General features: G+C 46.8%; 2 protein-coding genes across 2 annotated transcripts in view; one reads left to right on the forward strand and one right to left on the reverse strand.

Annotated features, from left to right (window-relative positions):
- Positions 1-5546, reverse strand: part of CARS2 (cysteinyl-tRNA synthetase 2, mitochondrial) — a 66409-nt gene extending 60863 nt beyond the window's left edge. Inside the window, exons 1-2 of the mRNA XM_084616128.1 lie at positions 5411-5546; positions 455-575 (exon numbers count right to left, since the gene is read on the reverse strand). The gene's annotated coding sequence lies outside the window, so the exon portion shown is untranslated. The remainder of the gene's footprint in view (positions 1-454; positions 576-5410) is intronic.
- An 81-nt stretch (positions 5547-5627) lies between these two features.
- On the forward strand, positions 5628-19645 carry ING1 (inhibitor of growth family member 1). Its single transcript, XM_084610257.1, has 2 exons — positions 5628-6312; positions 18066-19645. Exons 1-2 carry the CDS (start codon positions 6171-6173, stop codon positions 18767-18769), a joined length of 846 nt encoding a protein of 281 aa, XP_084466383.1. The 5' UTR covers positions 5628-6170; the 3' UTR covers positions 18770-19645.
- Positions 19646-21737: the final 2092 nt, after the last annotated feature.

Genomic DNA, 21737 nt, shown 5'->3' on the forward strand with positions numbered 1-21737 from the left:
CAAGGGCTCTCTCATTCACAGTTTCATGCTGTTCTTCTGGCTGGCACCCTTCTGTTCAACATATACATGAGGTTGTTAAGAGTGTTAATAGGGAGATCTGGGATACAATGCCTTCAGTATCCAACCCTGGCAATACAATTGAACAACTTACTCAAGCCGAATAGTGTAGGCCTGAATGAGGGCTAGCTGACTGAGGCTCAGTCCAGGTGCGACTGAGATAATTGGCTGAGGTAAATAACAGAAAATAATGGCGGACCCTAGATCAAGATCCTTCAACTAATGTAGTATGTATACCGTTTGCTACTGAAGTTCACATCCTGAAAGCTTTGGATCTCCAGTTGTTGCTGGATCCCCACATTGCCATGGTTGCTACATATGTTTTTATCATTTGCACTTGGTAAAACAGGTTGTGACCATTTATTTGACATGTGGACCTCATCCTGGGTATCCGTACCTTTGTCACCTATAAGTTGGATCGCTGCAACATGTTCTGTATGCGTCTTGCAAACCGGTGGGCTAACTCACAAGCCCATGCATCAGAGAACGTTCTCCTGCCACAGGACTTCACTTTCTTTCTTCAAAGAAAGAAATTTAACACAATTTAAAATATCATTCATTTCCTTTCCTCCTGATTTGGGGCCTTCCCCAGAACCCCATCTACTCCCTACAGGGTTACACTCTACAGGCCATCTGCCTTGGAGGCACATATGAAGTACGTTCTTTTTCATGACACAGAAACTCCTGTGGGAGTCTTCCTGCAACTATCACTAGTCACTATTATTGACTTTTATGAGGACCAGGAGATCTTCAGGCTATCACCTAATGCCTGGGTCACATCATCAGCTGGTCAGTCACAGATGTGGGGGTAGGCCCAACTATCCTTAAAGGTCACCAGTCACCATTGAAAAAATTAAAGTTAGTGCAGAATGAGGCTGCCCGTTTTGTATTTCATGCAGAGAGCACATTGAATTTATGATCATAGAATCATAGGACTGTAAGGGACCTCGAAAGCTCATCTAGTCCAGTCCCCAGCACTCATTAGCTGTCCGTTGATTTCTTAGTGAACCTCAGGTTTGTGGGTGTTGATGCATAAAACTTTAAAGGGTTTGGGTTGTGACTACCTGAAAGACCTTCTCTCTCCCCTTTTGTCATACTGTGAAGCTTGGGATCAACCAAGGCACTTGAGTTTACAATCCCCTGGTTCAAACAAGGGGTAGGTTAGGATGTCTTGTCAGTGAAAGATCCTCAGTTCTGGAACTTCCTCCCTCTTGGCACCACACAGCCCAGATTTATTGACCTTCAGGAAACACTGAAAAGCTTATCTATCCAGGCTTTTCCCCAAAAGCATTGAATAGGGCTGGAGGGGAGAGGAGGAGAGTTCATTTTTTGGTGAGTTAGGAGGGCCTTTTACAGCCATTTGAGTTTATAATTTGCATGTATAATTATTGTTCTGTGCCTAGAGCATTATGTGGGTGCTTTACTACACAGAATAAATACACACATTTTATGCCTCTCTTAGCTGTTCAAGGTTTACATCATAAGTAAGATAACTAACAGACAAAAAGGGGAAACTGAGAAAACAGATAGGGTAAAGCATAAAACAGAAAAGAAAGCAGAGATTGGATAGTAGTTATTTAGTGCTCAGATATCATTGTGATGAGCATAAATATCTAGATAGATTCAGATACCTTGGGTAGGGCCTGGCTCTTCCTCTGTGTTCTGTATAGTGATGACCACAGTGTTAATGCTTCACAAACAATAACAGTTTTGCCAACCCTATGCATTCAAAAATGATGAGTCAGGCCCCCAGAAATCATGAAACTGGCTTAAAATCATGAGATTATTAAACTAACAAATGGGGGGTTCTTTTTATTTGCCTCCTGGTTTTGGAGCATTTAGGGATCGTGTTTTCCAGCTTTTCTCTACAACCATGAGGCTAGAAACTTACTTTTTTTTTTTTTTAAATGAAAGCTGAGATTCTCACGTAATCGTATGACTTCTGGATCTGGGGCTTTAAAAGAGGAAATTTTCAGATAAGCACAGATACATTTTCCTAATATTGAGAGACTTATGATAAAATCACACATGTTGCCAATCCAGTTATATTAAGTGAAGGTCTTCATGAGTAAAATCAAGTCTTCATGAGAAGACTGCTTAAAGCGGGAGAAGAGAAACATACATATGAACCTTGTAAGGAAGCTTTAATAAGAGGTCTATCCTGCAGTGCTTTCATCACAACACTGTTCTTCCTCCCGCTCTTTTTGTGATCGTTCACCTAGCCATAGACATTGCAGCATCCCGGAAAATGAAGTTTTGCTATTTATACTTCCCATATTTTGTACTTATAGCATAAGCAATAAAACAAGCAGGAGAAACCTGCTCCCAATCCTCCCCACCCTCCCCCCGCCAGAGAGATTCCTCCAGACACAGACCAGGGTTATCCTCCGCTTCCTGCAGTTGAAGCTTCAGTGGTAGCAACAGCTAGGTCAGTGAAAGAAACGCAGGGAAGAAATGCATGAAGAGCTACTAGAGAAACTACAAGCAACCGAAGCATGATTGGGGAGGAGGGAAAAGAGGAAGGAAGAAAGGAAGGTTGGGAGGAGAGGGAGAGAAGATGGAGGGGGGAGGAAGAGGAGGAGCTAGGCCTCTCCTGCTAATGATACTGTTGTCTTGACAACTAGGCTTACCAATAAGTATCCATTTTAAATAAAATATCCTCCCCCCATTAAAGCACACAGAGGGAGGGGAGAAACCTGCTGATTTTTAATCACTTTATTTTAAAGGCTATTGTTAAAATAATAACACTTTCAGCTCCTTTGAAAGACACCTCCCCTCTGCCATCATGATCTAAGCTCCCACAGCACAGCAGCAAGGCAGATCAGAGAAATGCTGAGTCTCTGCCACCTCTGGAGAAATGAGCTTTCCAGCCAGAGCTTTTTCTACCCAAAATCTCCCTTACTGGAGAGCAGGGAGAGTGTGAGGGAAGGAAACACTATCAATGGGAAAGGAGGATTTTGCTGTGCGTATTGCAGTCTATTTCCCCAATGAGGTTTGGGGTGGTTTTGATGATATATATATCTGTGTGTGTGTGTGTGTGTGTGTTACACTCTCTCTCCCCTCTCAAAGTATTGTGGATTGAGGGAGAATTTTGCTGCATATTTGTGTCCCTGTCTAGGGATAAGACAAGGATTTTGCTGTGTGTGTTTTAGTATCTCAGCCTCTGGAAATGAGTGTGTTCTGAAAGCTTTGGGGTGGGTTTGTTCCTTTCCCACCTACCTCCAGTATGGTGCAGAGAATATTGCACACTGTGTATGTTTTACTATCACTCTCTGGAATGGAGATTTACTGCATGTTACAGTCTCTCATTCGCTCTGCTGGGGATATCTTCTATCGGGGAGGATTTTGCTGTGTATTAGGCACTCTCCTTTTCGGAGAATGGGGCATTTTTAGTGGGGCGATGTGAGGAAGAGAAATTGCTGTGTACACTAGTTTCTTCCTCCTCGGGGATGGGGCATACTGGGTACTACAGTATTTCAGCCTCTGTGGACATGTAGAGGTAGACAGCCTCTGTGAGATGTTCATTACTAGCACATCCAGCAGAATAGATGTGTACCAAACTTTAGAAAACAAAGACTCCCTCTCCTCTAGTTACAATCTAAATTAAAGGTGACCTACACTGGGGAACATAATTGGCTGTATCTTTTTTTAAATTTCTTTATGCTGCATGAAGGCTTGAAGGGTTTGTTTTACATATTAATAGCTCAGGCATCACTTTTTTCATTTTCTGTGGGCTACTAGAGAACGTGCAGAGATAGGACATCTCAGCTGCCAACAACGTGAAATCAAATTAGTTTAGAGATGTGATTAATTCTCCAGGCAGTTTAAAACTCTCCTGCTGCTTTGTTTATTTTTCCTTTTTGGTTGGCTTTTAACTCAAACTGCTGGATGAAAAGCTATTTTGTTAAAGATACAACAAGGAGGGGGGAGGGATAGCTCACTGGTTTGAGCATTGGCCTGCTAAACCCAGGGTTGTGAGTTCAATCCTGGAGGGGGCCATTTAGGGATCTGGGGCAAAAACTGGGGATTGGTCCTGCTTTGTGCAGGGGGTTGGACTAGATGACCTCCTGAGGTCCCTTCCAACCCTGATATTCTATGATTCTAAGCTGGCCCCTTCAGTTCCTGGCCAGAGGGGCAGCCAGTCCTCATCTCCAGTGAGACCACGAAGACATGTGGGAAAACCAGAGCCCCAGAAGGCTTACGGGGCTTCGTGAGTTGTCCAAGTAGAAAAGGGGGGGGAGAGTAGGGGGGATGAATTTCATTGTTCTCATCAAATTACCTTTAAGAACACAGGACCCCACTTAGGCAGGAAGCTGACAGGGGACGGGGCTGCATAAAGGTCCCCCAGGCATCCCCCCTCCCATTCCACCCACCCTCACACGGGCAACACCCCAAAGGCACCGCCTAGCCTCCCCCTCCCACTCCATAGCGTATGGCCCCCTTACACCCCTGAGGCACTCCCCTCCCCCTCACACGTGAGCCCCCGCAGACCCTCCCCAACACACACGCGCTGTCCCCTCCCTCCCCAGTAACCCCTTTGTTTCCTGCATGGGCATGTGCGGACTGCGTGCGAGGGATTTTTCTGCCCGCCCCGCAGTGCACACGTGTACGGCGCATGCCCGGGGACCCAGGGGCTGTTGGGAAATGTAGTTTAACTCTCCCCACCTCCATTTTCTCGTCGCCCCTCGTCAGAAGGCGCATGCGCATTCCTCCCCCCTCCCTTGTCGCGGTGTCCCAAGCAGAATTGTCATTGCTTGTCCCGCCCCGATCCCCGTCTCTGATTGGCTCGCAGGGCGGCGGGGCGGGACACGACTGGCTGGCAGCAATGTCAGCAGCCGCCTGCGCTGGCTGGGTGACTCTTGAATTCATGCCGTTGCCTGGCGGTGGCTGTGCCAGTGGCCGGTGATCCGGGTACCGCGGCTCAGACTGGGCCTGTGCCCGTTCAGCGGGACTCCGAGGGAGCCGTGCCTGGGAGCTGGGCGGTCCACTCTGGCGCTGAAGCAGCAGCCGCGTTGCACCATCTTCCCCCCCCCCCCAGGTCCTGCGGCGATACCTCCCGCCCCGCGGGAGAGGCTGTGCGGGACAGCGCAGCCGTTTCCACCCGCTGCACAGCGTGGGTGCCAGGGACCCCCGTGTAAAAGCACCAGCCGCTGAGTTCATCACGCACAAACGCCCCGTGCATCGCCGCCATCTCAGCACCATGCACAACTTCCCCCGTAGCGTCAGCGCTCTTGCACGTAGCCACACGACTTCCCAGCGGGCCCCCGAGCACCATGCCCTGGCTCCCGGTGCGCTCCCGGCATCACACACGCGCCTTTGCCTCTGGAACCCATTTGTTCCCTCGGTACCTTACCGGCAGCCGCAGCGCAAGCTCCCCCCTCCCCGCTTGGCTCTGCTGTTGCAGCTGCCCCACCTCCTGCTCTTAAACGTGAGTAAGGAGAGGAGGTGCAGAGAGAATGAATATGCACATAAGCCTTCGTGCTGCTGCTGTTTGCTGCTGCGGGGGGGGGGGGAAGGGGTCAGTGTGTGGAGGGGAGGGGTGCGCATGCGTGCTGCGTGGCGGGGCTGAATGTTTCCCAAGTGTTTGAAACTGGTATTTGGGTTTTCCACGTTGGATCAAGTGCGGCGTATAGCGAGAGGGGAGGCTGCATTAATATAACCGGGGACGGGAGCAGCGGCGGCGAGAAGAGCGTGGAAGGAAGGAGAGAGGCGAGGAGCGGCGCACGGAGGAGCTGCTGCTTCTGTCAGACACTTTGCACAACAGATTTTGTTTCCAGATTGTTTCGGAGGATCTGGTTTGAGTCCCCCCTCCCTGCCTCCCCCTTCGCACACACAAATCCCTCTGATTGTTCCTACCACCTCCTTCGTGAGTTACCCACAACGACAGCCATTCAATCAGCTGCTGCTGGCGGTGGGGACTAGCGGAGGGTGCGTGTCTCTCTCTCTCTCTCGGCGTTCACAAGAGAGGAGTCAGATGTAGCTTCTCTCGGTTTTGGGGAGCTCCAGAGAGAGGTGGACAGGGAGCGAGCCGGGCAGATTGGGGCTGTCGTCTTTGGAGCGAGCAGCCCTCCGTCTCGCAGAGAAGGGGGGAGGAAGACTGTTTGTCTTGCCGGATGAAAATGTTGAGTCCTGCAAACGGAGAGCAGCTTCACCTCGTGAACTATGTGGAGGATTATCTGGACTCCATCGAGTCTCTGCCCTTCGATCTGCAGAGAAATGTCTCCCTGATGAGGGAAATTGACGCCAAATATCAAGGTAAGTGCTTTCTTGTGTGTGTGTGGTGCTGGGTTAGGTGGTGTCTTTTCTTTCCTTGGTAGCTGAGTCCTGGCACCCCTTGCCCGCTCTCCGCACCCTGCAGGGATGGTAGTTTTTTATTTCTGGGAGGAGGGAGAAAGCAGGAAAAAAGAGCCTAGAAGAGGAGAGAGGGGCTGATCTGCAGCGTTAGCTCTTGTCATGGGGCGGAACAAAAGGTCTCCGGCTTCTCTTATTAAGCAAGGACTCTGCTTTTCAGTGTAAAATACTGGACAAGAAGACGGGGGGCAGGGAAGCGGGGTATGGGGGGGCTATTTCTGGGTGTGTAGTTGTGGGGGGAGGTTTTGCAGGTACCGGGAAAGTGCTGGGTGGACAGAGGGAGAGATTACAGCACAACAACATTTAGGAATGTACAGTATTCATTATGGCTGTAGTAAGGGAGAGAGGCTGCTAGGGAAGAAGGGGGAGGAGGTTTAGATGCGAGTGGGGGGCAGGGTTTGCTTTCTTCAGGCTCTTTTTAATGGGGGTGCGTTTCACCCTGTAAAACAGCCCCGTGTAGGGGGGAGGGGAGTTATATAAAATAAACGCTGGATGGGTTATGGATGAGCTGAATGCTAAGTGTCCCCTCCCCGCAGCATGCTGGCTGCACTCACTCCGGGGCATGCCGTCTCCTTGCCCCGCGGGGAGAGGGGTTAGTTTGCGGAGCAGCTTTGTCACTTGCTGTGTGTGTAGACGGGAAGGTCTGTTGGGCGCTGCGGGCAAAGGGTGCTGGAGGGGACCCCTCCTGCTGTACGGGGCGAGGGCTGGTCTCTGCGGCACTCGCCGCTGATCTGCGGGCTCCCCTCCCCGCACGCGGGCTAGAGACTGGTGGAAAGCTCCCCATCGAAGGCACCGGCAGCAGGGGCTACAGGGCAGCGCTGCCCGGTGCGGGGGAGGAGGCGGCGTAGGGCGGCGCGCTTTCCTGCACACCCACCACAGTGCAAACAGGAGCTGCGTCCGCGCTATGTCGGAGTCAGTCACCCCGCTCGCTGCGTCATTTATAGCCCTCCCTCATTAGCATATCGCGCTTCGCCCCGCCTCCGCCTCGCGCTATTGGCCGGGCTCTGCCCCCACGGCTCAGCCTTTGCCGCTCACTGCCCGGGCTCGCTGTTCCGCCTTCTAGCTCCGCCTCTTCGCGGCGTTTCCGAAGCCCCTTTTTTTTGTGGGGTTGATTTGAATATCTTGAGGTTCTCCCCGCCTCCCCGTTTCTGATTGGCGCAACTTTGGCCTTCGGATTCTGATTGACACGTTTTTAGGTGGGGGGCCTGTGCTGTCTCCGCCTTCTGGTTCTGATTGGAGCCTTGGGATTGGTGGGCGGGTCCTTCCATTCTGGTTGGTCGGTTGCCCTGGAGAAGTGAGCACCGGGCTTTCTGATTCCGATTGGCCTGTTGCGCCGAAAGGGACGGGTTCCTCGCACTTCTCTTTCTGATTGGCGTGCTGGACGGATAAAGGCGGGTTATCCCTGTACTCTTTGATTCTGATTGGTAGAGGGCAGACTCGGCTTCGCCTCCTTCCCTCTGTTTCGAAAAACGGGAAACTCTGTTGGGCCCATTTCCTGTTCAAAGAACAATAGCCTGACGTCACGTCCTGGTTGTGCCTGCTGCGTTGGCAAGTGGCCGGTTGCTAAGGAGGGGCGGAGCCTCCTGAAGGAGACTGATAGAGAGCGCCTTCCCGGTTGGCTGAGCGCCCGCCGGTGCCCCGCCCCCGCCTATAATGGCGGCGGAGCGCAGCGGCGCGGTGTGGGGGGAGGAGCCGGGAACGGAGGCTGGGAATCAAGCGCCCCCCCCTCCCCGCGTGTGTCCTGTCTGACCGGCAGGGGGCGGCCTCCGGGGCGGGGCGGGGCGCTGGGGCGGCGCGGGGCTGGCGGGACTCCGCTGCCCAGCGCCCTTCCCGGGAGGCGGCCCTAGGCGCCTCGGGGCGGAGCTCGCGCCACGCCGCGCGTGGCGGGTCCCCGGGACTCGGGTCCTAGCTGCGGGGGACGAGTCCCGCTGCCTTCGCCTGGGCCGGGCGCTCCTGCCGCGGGGCTTGGCTCCAACTGGGCGGAGCAGAGCCGCCCGCCCGCCCGCGGCTGGCCCGAGACCCCAAACCTTCCGCCGTCTCCAGCCTGGACGGGGGAGAGAAGCGATCCTGGCCCCCGCCTGGGCAGCCCCCCTCCAGGCGTGCAACAGCCAACGCCCAGCCCGGTCCCTAGCCCGGAAACCGGCTCCTTGCAAATCTGCACCCCACGCCGGTGTCGAGGGAGCTCTTTCCTCTCCACAGAGAGATGCCATTTACACCCGGGCCCCGGGGTAGCCTGGCTGGCAAGTCCAGACCACAACCTATGAATTTCTTCTGCTCTGTAACCTTCAAAATGCCCCCCCCCACCCTTCATGTATTTTTTTAAAAAAAAGCACATTAGCTCGCTATTAGCCTTCCTTCAAACAACAATCTCTTCAGATTTTGAAAGGGAGAGGGGGATCCGAGAAATATAAATTACCATTGGGCTTATACATATAGTTTATAGCAAGATTTTGGCAGTTATTTTAGATGTGGGATTGTTCCTTAAATAAATTGAATTTTGCATAGCATTTTGCTGATTTATAGTGTGTGGTAGTATATCAGAAGCTTTGAAATACACACTTCATTAAACAGTAATCCTCATGAATCACACAAATAGTGGTCTCTCCTGACATACCTTTAAAAAATAATAAAGAGTAGAGCATTGTGGTAAGATGCCAGTACTCAGATTTCATTGTATAAAAATATAAAACTTACTGATGTATGGCAAAGTGTCACAAAATGAGTTATAGTTGAGTAAATGAACAAAGTACAGATAGTGCAGTATCGTTTACCACCGCTGTTCATTTACTAAATTGCTAAGTTAATAATTAGTAACTGCTCTCCTAATTATTGAGTTAGTGAGGTTCTACCATATACAATATACATTTCCCCCAAACTACCATTATGTAAGCGGCTGAATAGTCCTGCTCTTGTGGGGAACTTTGCTGGCTTCTGCACTACCCCGGTGAAGTGGGCTAGCGAAAGGATCTGAGTCCTCGCTCCCACTTCCTTTACTCAGGGGCCTCCCTGCCCTTGAGGGCTCCTCTTCCACTCTCCTGTCTGGCAGAGTCCTTGTAATCCCAACAAGGCTGGGCCCAGGATTCCTGGGGGCCTCAACCCCCAACCCTGCTGTGGTCACCTAGGACAGGGGCTAGGGTGTCCCCACTCCAAGAGACTCTCTCTGCACTGGGCACTTCTCTGACCCACTGACCATTACATACAAGTTAAAGCAAATGCAAGTTATTTAATCAACAATTAATTTTAAAAAGAATAAGGGGATATGGGAAAGGTGAAAGAAAACACATCAACCCGCTCTGTGGCAGGGAACATCACAAACAGCATCTCTGGAATGTCCGGGCAGTTCACAGTCTGTTCCTTGGAAGTCCCAGGCCTCCTTCTCAGGCCCTGGCTGTGCTGCAGGGATGCTGTGGGTTGGACACTTGCTCTGGTGGTGGCCACATGCTCTCAGGCTAAGTGGTAGGACCCTTCTACCCAGTGTTGCCCCCGCCCTGTCGGGGTTACGATCCAAGCCTGGCCTGCAGAGCCTCTTGGCTGAGGCGTCTCCCTGTGCTGGGCCTGCTGCCCAGGGTCCCCCTCGGTCTCTCCAGCTGCTCACCGCACCCAGCTCCGGACTACTCCAGCCCCAGCTCCACCCCTCTGTCTCTGCTGCTCTGCCTCCAGCTCCCTGGGCTGCTTCTCTGGCCCCTCTGCCTCTGGTTGCTGCAGCTCTGCTCCCAGGACAGGTCTGCTCTGCAGGCTGCTTCTGTGACTCTGCTCCCAGCACTGACCTGCTTCCTGGGCTGCTTTTCTGGCCCCTCTGGCTCTGGTTGCTGCAGCTCTGTTCCCAGGGCAAGTCTGCTCTCTCTGGGCTGTGCCTTTGGCCTTGGGGCTGCAGCTCTGCTCCCAAGACAGGTTCTGCTCTCTCGGGGCTGCTTTTCTGGTCCCTCTGGATCTGGCCCAGCTCTGCTCCCCAGCTTAGCTTGGGCCCCTGCTTTCTCCTTAGCTCAGCCCCACTCTGTCTGACCCAGGCAAATCCAGCTCACACGGAGGACGGGACCTCCCTTGCCTCCTGACTCCCTGATTAGCCTGCCCGCCCTGTCATTCAGGCTAACCTGGAGCATTGGCCTCTCCCCATTGTGCCTGGGGACTATCAGTCTCAGGGTCCTGATTCCCCATTGACCCTTCCCCCTTTTTAGTACTGGGAGCTAGCTAACCAAAACACCCCCGCTGAATGTTAGCAACGGGGCAACAGTCCCCTTACATCTAACAAAGCTGTGTTTTTTTAAAAAAACAATACCCATGTTTCCATCTGGGTTTGTGAAAAGTCACCTTTTTGAAGGTGGAATTTTGAAAAGTGCTTAGCATTGGGCACACTCTGCTCCCCTTCAAGTCAATGGGAGTTTCAGTATGCCATTTAGACATACTGTGGGCATGGTTGAGAAAGTGATGTTGGCAGCTGCTGGCACCTTGTCTATTGATGGAGCTGTACCAATGTTAGCAATGGTGGGAAATGATTATGCTAGCCTCAACCTGAGAGCATGCACACCAGACCACTGACAATATAAAAGGATAGGCAGATATAGGGTACAGCAACTATCTGTTTCCACCGGAGTAATCAAGTGTCCCCTGTTACTTGGCCTCTAGATCTTTGTTAGAAGAGAAGGGTGGGGGCCCTGACTCAAAGCCATTCAAGTGACTGTTGAAATAGAGCCTCTTGTTCATTTATGTTTTCTGAAAAAAATTAAAATGACACAAGTCAAGGTTTATACCCTTGCAGGCATCAAACCAGCAGTCTGCTTTGCTTAATGCAGACAGAAATAATCTTTGCAGCACAGGATCTGGCTGTTATTCCAGATCAACACTGAATATTCCAAATTAGTTACCTTTATGGGGGCCTGAGCTTGCTGCCATCAATCAGTGGGAACAGTGAGGTAAATATTTCAAACTTGGAAAATAAATCTGTGACTCTTATTCAAATATGGATCACAGGGGAGCTGGGCAAATATTAGAACAAGGTAGACAAATTTATCTCTACAGCTATACTTTAAACCTGGGATTTTATTGGCTTAGAGACTTTCAGTGCAGAGCAGTGGATAATGTTGAAATAAATGTCTCAAAGAGAATTTTTGTGTGTTGTGAGAAACTGTTTAGCTCAGCTAGTGCAGTACTTAAGATTGTCTGATGGGTATTGCCTATGTTTTCAATCTTATGGCTGAGGGTGGGCTTTCTGATGCTACACAGCAAAAAAACCGATAGTTTGTGTCCTCTGCAGCCTACGGAGTTACAAGGTGCACAGAATTCCCAGCATGTGATTTTTGCATTTGTAACTTCCCCAACGTGCTTTAATCATACAGGTGACAGAGTAAAACCAGGGACTCACAGGTAGTTGACTATCTTGGGAGACACTGAAACAGCTAGGCTTTTGCATAGGGCCTATACAGTATTTACCCGAGAGTGGATTAGTATTAGCCATTCTGGAGAGGACAGGCAAGCCATGCTGCTGAGTTTGCTTCTCTAAGGAATATTACAAATTAGAGCCTGGCACAACTTTCAGCTGAAATAGCTGCTAAGAAACTTATTTTCTTATCTAGTGTCACACTTAAGTACCACAGTCTCCCAACTCCATCCATCAGAACACCCACTTGTTGCTGAGCAACCCTTTTTATTTGGGCACAGTTGTAAACAGCAGCCAACTGTATCACTCAGTATCTTGTGTTGTGCTGAGCAACTTTGATTAGCACCTCACAGGAAGTGCTCTGCAGCTCGGAAGATCAAGATTATTATGACTAAATGAAATATGCCTTACCAATATATTAAATAGTAGAGCAATGCTAGCAGTGTGATAATGGTATATTTTTCATGTGCATATAGCATATTTAAAATGAAGCTTTAGTAATAGGAATGGAGAACCGAATTAAACTATTTTGCCACTAAAAAAATTAGTAGCCTGTAGAGAAACATTCTTTGGATATCCACAAAGAAAAGTATTTCTCCTAGAAAGAAAAGGAGGACTTGTGGCACCTTAGAGACTAACCAATTTATTTGAGCATGAGCTTTCGTGAGCTACAGCTCACTTCATCGGATGCATGCCGTGGAAACTGCAGCAGACATTATATATACACAGAGAATATGAAACAATACCTCCTCCCACCCCACTGTCCTGCTGGTAGGCGGGAGGAGGTATTGTTTCATATTCTCTGTGTGTATATAATGTCTGCTGCAGTTTCCACGGCATGCATCCGATGAAGTGAGCTGTAGCTCACGAAAGCTCATGCTCAAATAAATTGGTTAGTCTCTAAGGTGCCACAAGTCCTCCTTGTCTTTTTGCGAATACAGACTAACACGGCTGCTCCTCTGAAACCTCTCCTAGAAAGATTATCTGTATCTCAAATTTAAGTGGGCTAATCTATTAATGACCGTGGCTAAGTGCCACAAAATTGGAATATAGACTTCCGAATTTAAGTCATTGGGAATAATGATGATAAATGTTTAATCTCCCACCATACTTAATCTCTAAGAGTTTGTCTTGATTAGGATAAAAGGTTTTGTTTTTTTAAGACGGTTAGCTAGCTCATTCACACCAATTCTACCTGCTGTAGCACAACTAGCTGTATCTAAACGAGAGTCCTAAAATGTATTAGTTAACATGTTATCAAAAAACAAACACCTTTTTATCCTAATCATGACAAAGCCTAAATAGCAACAGCTTTGTTGGGATTAGTTGTGTAACAAGATCTATTAGCATGTTTTCTTGTCCAAAAGAAAGTCTTATTAGGGAGATAAATGTCCACATTTGTAAAATTCAAAGTCAGACCTTTGCTATTTCATTTAAATGTAGATGTGATTGTAATATTTATTAGGTTAACTGAGTTACTTGTCTGTTTTTTCTGCCAAGTCTTACATTTTTCTAAAACCTTCATTCTTGGTTAGTAAGCTAAACTGTTCTTCTCAGCAGACTTTGTGTTCATTTCAAGGTGAATGGAAAGAGAAACAGAACATGATGCAGTTTAAAAAAAAAAGAGAGAAAAGAATCCTCATTGTAGATAATATCTGATGAGGAACGAGTATATTTATGATGGTGAAAGGGAAAGGAATCTAACATGTCTGACTGATATTGAATGGAGTTTGATGAAATGAGCACAAATCAAACACATCCATCTATTTTTCACAGTTATGAACTCTAGAATCACACATTTGACCCTTTAAAACTTCTTTCTCTCCAAAACAATGTTTGCCTGTTGAAAAAAATCCTTATAGTAAGTAGGACAATAATACCACTTCAAGACTATCTCCATTTGGTTTATACTTTTACTATTTTAAATCCGAGATCATAACTGCTCCAACTGTTGCCAAATATATTTGAATGTCCTAAATACTTATTTTCTCTGGTTAAATACATATTGAAAATAGATGCATGTATTTACTCAGATTGCAACCATTTCAGAATATGTTGGTGCGGGAGGGACATGGCCACATGCAGGCATGTATCCAAGCCTCCCGCACATCTTAAAAGGAGGTAAAATACCTAAAATATAGCTATAGTTTGTATATTGCAGTCCTGATCCAGCAATCCTTAGGCTTTGGCTCTCACCTGCCAAAGACTTGGAGGAATAGAAGGGTAGCTTAAGGCCTTGTCTACACTACAGTTTTGTCAACGAAAGTCAGGTTTCGTTGACAAGACAGTGGAGATGTACACACTAGATGTTCTCCTACTTTGCTGCCAAAATAAAACCACCTCAACAAGAGACATAGAGCTTTTTGCAGCAAAGTTACATTGACAAAGTGGCAGTGTAGACACTGCACTTGGTCATGTTGTTGTAAATGGCCTCCAGGAGGTGTCCCACAATATCCATCCTGACCGCTCTGGTCAGCAGTTTGTACTCGACTGCCTTGCACACAGGCATCCCTCCCCCTTTAAAGGCCTGAAAATTTTTGAAATTCCACTTCCTGTTTGCTCAGTGTGGACAGCTCACAACAGTCTTTCCAGCTGACCATGGCAGCTCCATGCAACAAATGCTGTCCCGCTTGGAGCACATCTGAGTTATTAGATCTGCTGGCATTGTGGGGAGAGGAGGCTATGCAGTCCCAGCTCTGCTCCAGCTGTAGGAACTGTGATACTTACGGTCAGATTTCTTCTAGCATGTTGGATAAGGGCTATAAATGGGACATGCATCAGTGTGCGCGAAGATAAAGGAGTGAGGCAGGCGTACCAGAAGGCAAGGGAGGCAAACAGTCCCTCTGGTGCTGCGCTGAAGACCTGCTGTTTCTATAAGGAGCTGGACACCATCCTCTGCAGCAACCCCACCTCCAATGCCAAGAGCCCCATGGATACTTTGGTGGGGCAGCGGACACAGCCCCGAGGACAAAGTAGAGCACATTTTAGGGTCATCCAGTGGTGTGGTGAGTCAGGAACTCTTTTCCACTCCAGAGGGGTCCAGCCAGTCCCAGCAGTCCATCTCTGGTGTATATGATGCGGCAGAGGAGAACTCTGGTAAGTGATCTTTTTGAGCTGAAGTTATATGAAGTAGAGCTGTCCTTTGCTTTGTATATATTGTAAAAGTGGGTAAAGGGATAGAAATGTACAAGACTAGCTGTGTTAGCAAGTGCTTTACATTCCTCTGTGCAGCAAAGCAGTGCGGTGAAACAGCGTGTTAATGTACACCGAGATTTCACGGGAATTCTCCAGAGAGATCTCCTAGAAAACTTTCCTGGAGGTACTCGCCAATCCTCTGCTGAAGGTTCGTTGGCAGAGCTGCTTTGTTCCTTCCCCCATTGTAGGAAACTTTCCCGCGCCAATCAGCAATCACTTGTGCAGGAACCAAAGCAGCACACAGGCGAGTGGCATAGACACTCGATCTGAAGCTGCACGCATGCAAGAGATGCACCCTTACATCCTGGCTTACCTTCAAGAGTGAGATAGCATCTTCATTGACCCCTGTCTATGGAAAATGGTGGCAGAATTTACAATATTGTCCCTAGTCACCTGCAGTGATCCTCTTTAAAAAAAACACGAGACCCTTTGCCCCATCTTGAGTGCACCCTCCCCTCCCCTAGGCCGACCTCACCATATTTAGAGTGCTTACTGAGCTGTCTGCTTGCCAAAAGACCGTGAGAAACTGATTCGTATTTTTTAAAGGTGCATTTTACTATAATGAGTCGATGCAGTGTGTGCAGTAATATTCATGCTTCTGTTTATTGTTTCTTGTGTTTCTACAGCTGTGGCCTTCAGTGGAACCCCCTACATACTGGTGGAGTGCCTCCGCCAGCTAAGGCAAGGAGGACATGTTCCGAGAATTGCTCCAATCCTCAGAGGCCGAAAAACAAGAAAGCAGGTTGTGGAGAGAGAGTTTAAAAAAAAAATTATAAAATAGGCAGGACAGAAAGGAGAGCTAGGAGTGAATTTTAGTAGGCTAGGAGCAGATGATAAAAGTGTTGGAGGAGCAAACAGAGATGTTGAAGTCTCTAATCACACCGCAGGCAGAATTCATGTGTTCGACCCCCCTGCAGATGATACAGAACTGCCTTCCATGCACTCCCCAAACTCCTCCCACACATTCCGTGCAACTTCCCAGCCCATCTTGGTACCTGGTCACTCCACCTCTTTGGACAGCTTCCAGAATGATAGCTGGACTTACACTCAGCTATGAAAGCCTACACTGCCCTTCATTGTTATCTCCCTTCCCACCAAGTCTTTTATGTGTGTTGTTAATTGGTATTTAATAAAAACAAACTCTTTGAATGATAACCTGTCTTTATTTGTCTCCAAAACACAGTGGTTTATGCTGGAATTAATACACAGTGTCAATTTCATCATTTGCTCACTACACATCCCGGTCAGGAATCATCAACATTTTCATACAACGCAGCAAGTTAATAAAGCATGGCAGAGTGCTGTATAGAATGACACATTACTGGAGCTCATTGTCAAAGTGTTGCCTCAAAGCCTCCCTGATTCAAATTGCTCTCCCCTTGGTGCACTTCAGCCCTGGTATCTGGCTGCTCAAAATCAGCCACCAGGTGATCCGCCTCCACGCAACCCTGTGGGAAACGTCTCACCTTTAGCCTCACAAATATTATGGAGCACCCAGGAGGCTGCTATGACCATGGGAATATTTTCCTCATTTAGGTCTAACTTGTCATAAAGGCATCGCCAGCCTGCTTTTAAACTGCCAAACGTATATTCTACAGTCATTCTGCACCTGCTCAGCCTATTGTTGAAGCGCTCCTTGCTGCTGTCCAGGTTTCCCATGTAAGGCTTCATGATCCGTGACAGTAAGGGATAGGTCGCGTTTCCCAGGATCACTATGGGCATTTCAATATCCCCCATTGGAATCTTTTAGTCTGGAAAGAAAGTCCCTGCTTGCAGCTTTCTGTACAGACCAGTGTTCCTGAAGATGCATGTGTCATGCACCTTTTCGGACCATCCCACATTGATATCAGTGAAATGCCCATGGTGATCCCCAGTGCCTGCAACACCATCGAGAAATACCCCTTTCTATTGATGTACTCTATTGCAAGGTGGTCTGGTGCCAAAATTGGGATATGTCTGCCATCTATTGCTCTGTCTTACTTAGGGAATCCCATTGCCGCAGAGCCATCCACTGTTTCACACACATTGCCAAGAGTCACAGTCCTTTGTAGCAGGATGTGATTAATGGCCCTGCACACTTGCGTTACCGCAGCCCCAATGGTTGACTTCCCAACTCCAAACTGATTCACAACCAACCGGTAACAGTCTGGAGTCGCCAACTTCCACACAGCAATCGCCACGCGCTTCTCCACTCAGAGGGCAGCTCTCATTCTGGTGTCCTTGCGCCGCACTGCTGGGGCTATCTCCACACACAGTTCCAGGAAGGTGCGCTCTGCATCCAAAAGTTTTGCAGCCACTGCTCATCATCCCAGACTTGCATAACTATGCGATCTCAGCGCTTGTTTCCTGGGCCCAAAAGTGATGGTTCACCATGTGCAGCTGCTCTGTGAATGCCAAAAGCAATCTGGTGTTGTTTCTTTCCATGGTACACAGCAGGTCAGGCACCTCTGATTCCTGTTTAAATTGGGTGCTCATGGTATACTCAGTGACCAGCCATGATGTGCTCATAACAGTGATCACAACAATAGAGAGCAATGCTGGATCCATCCTTTCAGACAGAGATTGCGAGCGCACAATAAACAGGGGCCATTGAAAAATGCCACAAAACGCAGTTGAAAGCCCATGGAATGATGGTACAGAAAAAACTGCATCATGGGACATTGAGCCCTCACCCATGATGCACTTCAATCCACTTCAATTGTCTAAAAGGAAAAGTCTTGAAGATCTAGGCCACTTACCTGGCAATCTGTAACTTCCCTTCATTGTGACAAGCTGCTTCATAGACATCACATACTGCCGCACCCACAAAACTCGCACAGGGTGTAACAGTCTAAAATGAAATTATTTTAATAATACATTTCTAAATTTAAACTAGATGGCATTTGCATTTTGTTCCAGAGAGACCAACTATTCAGCTGTAGATGTGAGCCGCCACTTGTCAGATTTCAACTTCGGTGTGACTGCCTTTGATCAGCTTCGTACTTTACAAGAAAGTAGTGCTGCTTTTGGGAGGCAATAGTATGGGGAGGTTTTGTTCAGCCATTCTGTATGTGCAGAATATTTATAGTTTTACTTTTTTCCTTTGCAGAGATCTTAAAGGAGCTGGATGATTATTATGAAAAGTTCAAACGAGAGACCGATGCAGTGCAAAAGAGAAGACTGTTGCATTGCATACAGAGAGCACTGATCCGGAGTCAGGAACTGGGAGATGAAAAGATCCAAATTGTCAGTCAGATGGTGGAGCTTGTTGAGAATAGAACCAGGCAAGTGGACAGTCATGTGGAACTATTTGAGACCTGTCAAGAGACTAATGAGACCACTGGAAACAGTGGCAAAGCCAGCCAAGATAAGTCAAAGAATGAGACAATCACTCAGGCTGAAAAGCCCAACAATAAGAGGTCTAGGAGGCAAAGAAATAATGAAAATCGAGAAAATGCTTCTAATAATCATGATCATGATGACATCACCTCAGGAATGCCAAAGGAGAAGAAAGCAAAAACATCCAAGAAAAAGAAGAGGTCTAAGGCTAAAGCAGAGAGGGAGGCTTCTCCTGCGGATCTTCCTATTGATCCCAATGAGCCAACATACTGCTTGTGTAATCAAGTCTCCTATGGAGAAATGATAGGATGTGATAATGATGAGTGCCCAATTGAGTGGTTTCATTTTTCATGTGTGGGACTCAATCATAAACCAAAGGGCAAATGGTACTGCCCTAAATGTAGAGGAGAAAATGAGAAAACTATGGACAAGGCACTGGAGAAATCTAAAAAAGAAAGGGCCTACAACAGGTAGTTTGTAGTCTCTTGATTGTGAAGAAAGATAAAAAACCAACCAACCAACCAGTGTATTTATTGTCAGTGTCACCTTTGTTGAGGTGCAAGGATTGTAAAATGTATATTTTTAAAGGAGGTTAGAAACTAAACCATTCCTGTTATAGGGACGGCAATAAGAGCAATTTTGTTTTTCCATTTGATACAGCTGTAAAAAGAAAGTGGTCTGGCGACCAACATTAATAAACATGTAATAAGCGTTTAAATTTAGTGTTCAGATAGATCTAAAGACAATATAATATTTCTTTTTTGTGCTGGTAGCACTATACCCATTAACATTTAGATAACAAATATTGCTTAATGTAATTTCATTTTTCTTTATAGAGGAATGTTATTTACCTTTCCAGCAAACTGTCTAATATTTAGCCATCCAGTTGTATTTGAATAAAATGACAGTACATTACAAATTTAATTTCTTTCAGTGATGACCAATGCAAGATCAAACAAGAAGGTAAAATATGACTTCTGCTACAGAGTGTGTCAGTATAACAGTTCAATAACGAATGTTTAAATAGCGTTAGAAGATTATTTTTTAAAAAAGTAAATGGTTAAATTTTACATGACAAATATTTTATATACTGGCCGAGTACCACAAGGGCCATTTTAAAATGATTGAGTACATTTTATATTTAACCAGGAAGTGGTTTAGTAATGAAACTTAACATAAATCAAGCTTTATACTGTCACAGATAATAGTGTAGCAATCTTTAATTTGTATAAGGTGTATAAATGTAAATTTTTAAGTGGAGTTGCACTTACTGTATTATAATCGGAAATGCAGCCAAATGCCATTGTGTATCCAATGTGCATTTCCTTCTGTATGTATGAAAATTGTACAGCTGTGATATTAAGAAATAAATGAAAAATCTTAGTTTGCTCCTCTGGTGATTACATTTTAATATTGATTCATACCATTTAAAAATTAATTTCTAACTTCAGTAGCACCATCAAACTGCTGCCTGGAAGCCTAAAGTAGAATCTGTTGTAATGGTAGTCAAATTATGCTTCCAATAATGAATCTTCAGAGAGCGTATGATTAGCAAGAGAATAAGAGTCTGAAAATAGCATTTAACCTTCCATCCAACTCTACACTGTAGTTCTTACAGTTACTCTAAGACCTGGCCATATATCTTAATAATAATAATAATTAAAAAAAAAATCAATGGAATGGAAGTGGCCACATTTACATTCATGCAGATATAAATTAGTTCACATTTGTTATCAATAGGAAGTGCTTATTGAATTACAATATTATAAAAGAATTATTGCAACTATCCAGTTTAAGCATTTGTAACCCTGCTGGTCTCCTCAAATAAAACTGCTTTAGCTATAATAAAAATGCTAACTTTAGGCACCCAGATCACATTTCACTTTTTTTTATAGAACATAGGGTCAAACTGTTCCCTCTACCTCACAGTGGAGAGGATGAAATCCTGGCAGAGTCAAACAGGACACAGAGAAGGGAGAAGTATCATTCTGTTTTCTGCCTCCTCCTGTCTCTTGTGTAACTCCCTATGTGTGTGGGGGGGAGGGTTTAAGAACAAGTGGGTTGGGGTTGGGGCTGGTAACAGGAGAAAGGTTGGAGAAGGGCAGTAGGAGAGGAATGCAGAGAGGTGATGGGCAGCAGGAGGAAGATTTGGAACACAATGCTGGGACTGATCCATTCATATTACCAAATCCAATGGTTCATATAAGAATTTTGTAGATTTGTTTCTCTTATGAACACCATGTTCCTCTTCTCCTAAAATTCCTAAACTGCAGCTGTTCTGCCTCTCACAAATAATGAAATCATGCCACTGAACTGGTGGGCTGGTTCATCTGCAAGAAGTGGAGTGGAAGATATGGAGTCAGCAGAACAGGAGTAAGTGCAAGGGCTGTGGTGACCCCGGGATGTATAGGGAAGCTACAAAATGCATTAAGTCACATACTGCAAATATTACATCAATCCTATGGGGATTCCCGACCTAAATTATACTGACTGAGTTAGTTTTAAATTAAATGAGTTTCCCATTCATGCTCTGACCCCTGAGCTCCACAACTGGTAAGGATCCAGGGCCAGCAGGGGAACTATGGCAGCAAGTCTCTGCTGAATCTTACTTTGTCTTCTCTCTACCCCACTCCTCCTCTCCCCCATTTTGTTCCTCTTCTCCCTCCCACACAGTCCCCTGCTCTCTTTCCTATTCCTCACTCCAGCTGCTGTCCCCTCTGCTAATCCCAACCCTTGTGGAATTGCCTGGCTCCAACGTTCTGTCCCCTCTCCAATTAAGCCTTGTCTAATCTAGGAGAACATGTTTTAAAAAATCGTGCTCACCAAACTAATTTGAAATGCCAGTTAGGATGGAATACAAACACAGTTCAACATCTCTGAACCCAGGCTAGCTGGCCAGGGTTGATCCTAGGTTCCCCCATTAAACTGTGTCCAACGTAGGTCCCAAGTGGTGTTTCAAATGCAGAGAGCTGGGGTAAAATAATGGCGGTGTGGAGATGCATGATAGAAAAAGTCCAATTTAAGAGGGATCCATTAGTTTGCTGATAGGTCCATCTTGTCATTGTTTTTAAATGAGTAGACTTTCAGCTCTTGCCCTCCCTTATCTTAGCCATGTGTCAAAGGCACCTGCTCGTTTGCTAGGTGGTTTAAAAGTTATATGATCAGCTTACTCATTTCTCCATGACCTTCCTGCTCTTCTCAATTCCACATATGGGTTGCAATTTTCTTTTGCTGCTTACCGTTGACATCTCTTGGACCTACACCACAGTATTTGATAGGGTCTAATTTCAAGCAATGAGCCTGTTCACTTCATTTAGCGTGAACTGGCTTCTGCTATTAAGCTATTCATTGTTGGAAGTATGGCTTCATAGTATGCTGACACACAGTCTACAGCCTCATACTGTGGAAACTACTCAAGCTTTGCATCTTGTTTAAAATAGTA

This window comes from Lepidochelys olivacea (assembly GCF_965140295.1).
Source record: "Lepidochelys olivacea isolate rLepOli2 genome assembly, chromosome: 1".
Classification (NCBI taxonomy): Eukaryota; Metazoa; Chordata; order Testudines; family Cheloniidae; genus Lepidochelys; species Lepidochelys olivacea.

Excerpts from the sequence above, each read along its gene's own strand:
- ING1 (XM_084610257.1), top strand. The coding sequence starts at position 6,171 with ATGAAAATGTTGAGTCCTGCAAACGGAGAGCAGCTTCACCTCGTGAAC. Across the intron at positions 6,313-18,065 it reads AATTGACGCCAAATATCAAG|AGATCTTAAAGGAGCTGGAT; the intron begins GTAAGTGCTTTC and ends TTTCCTTTGCAG.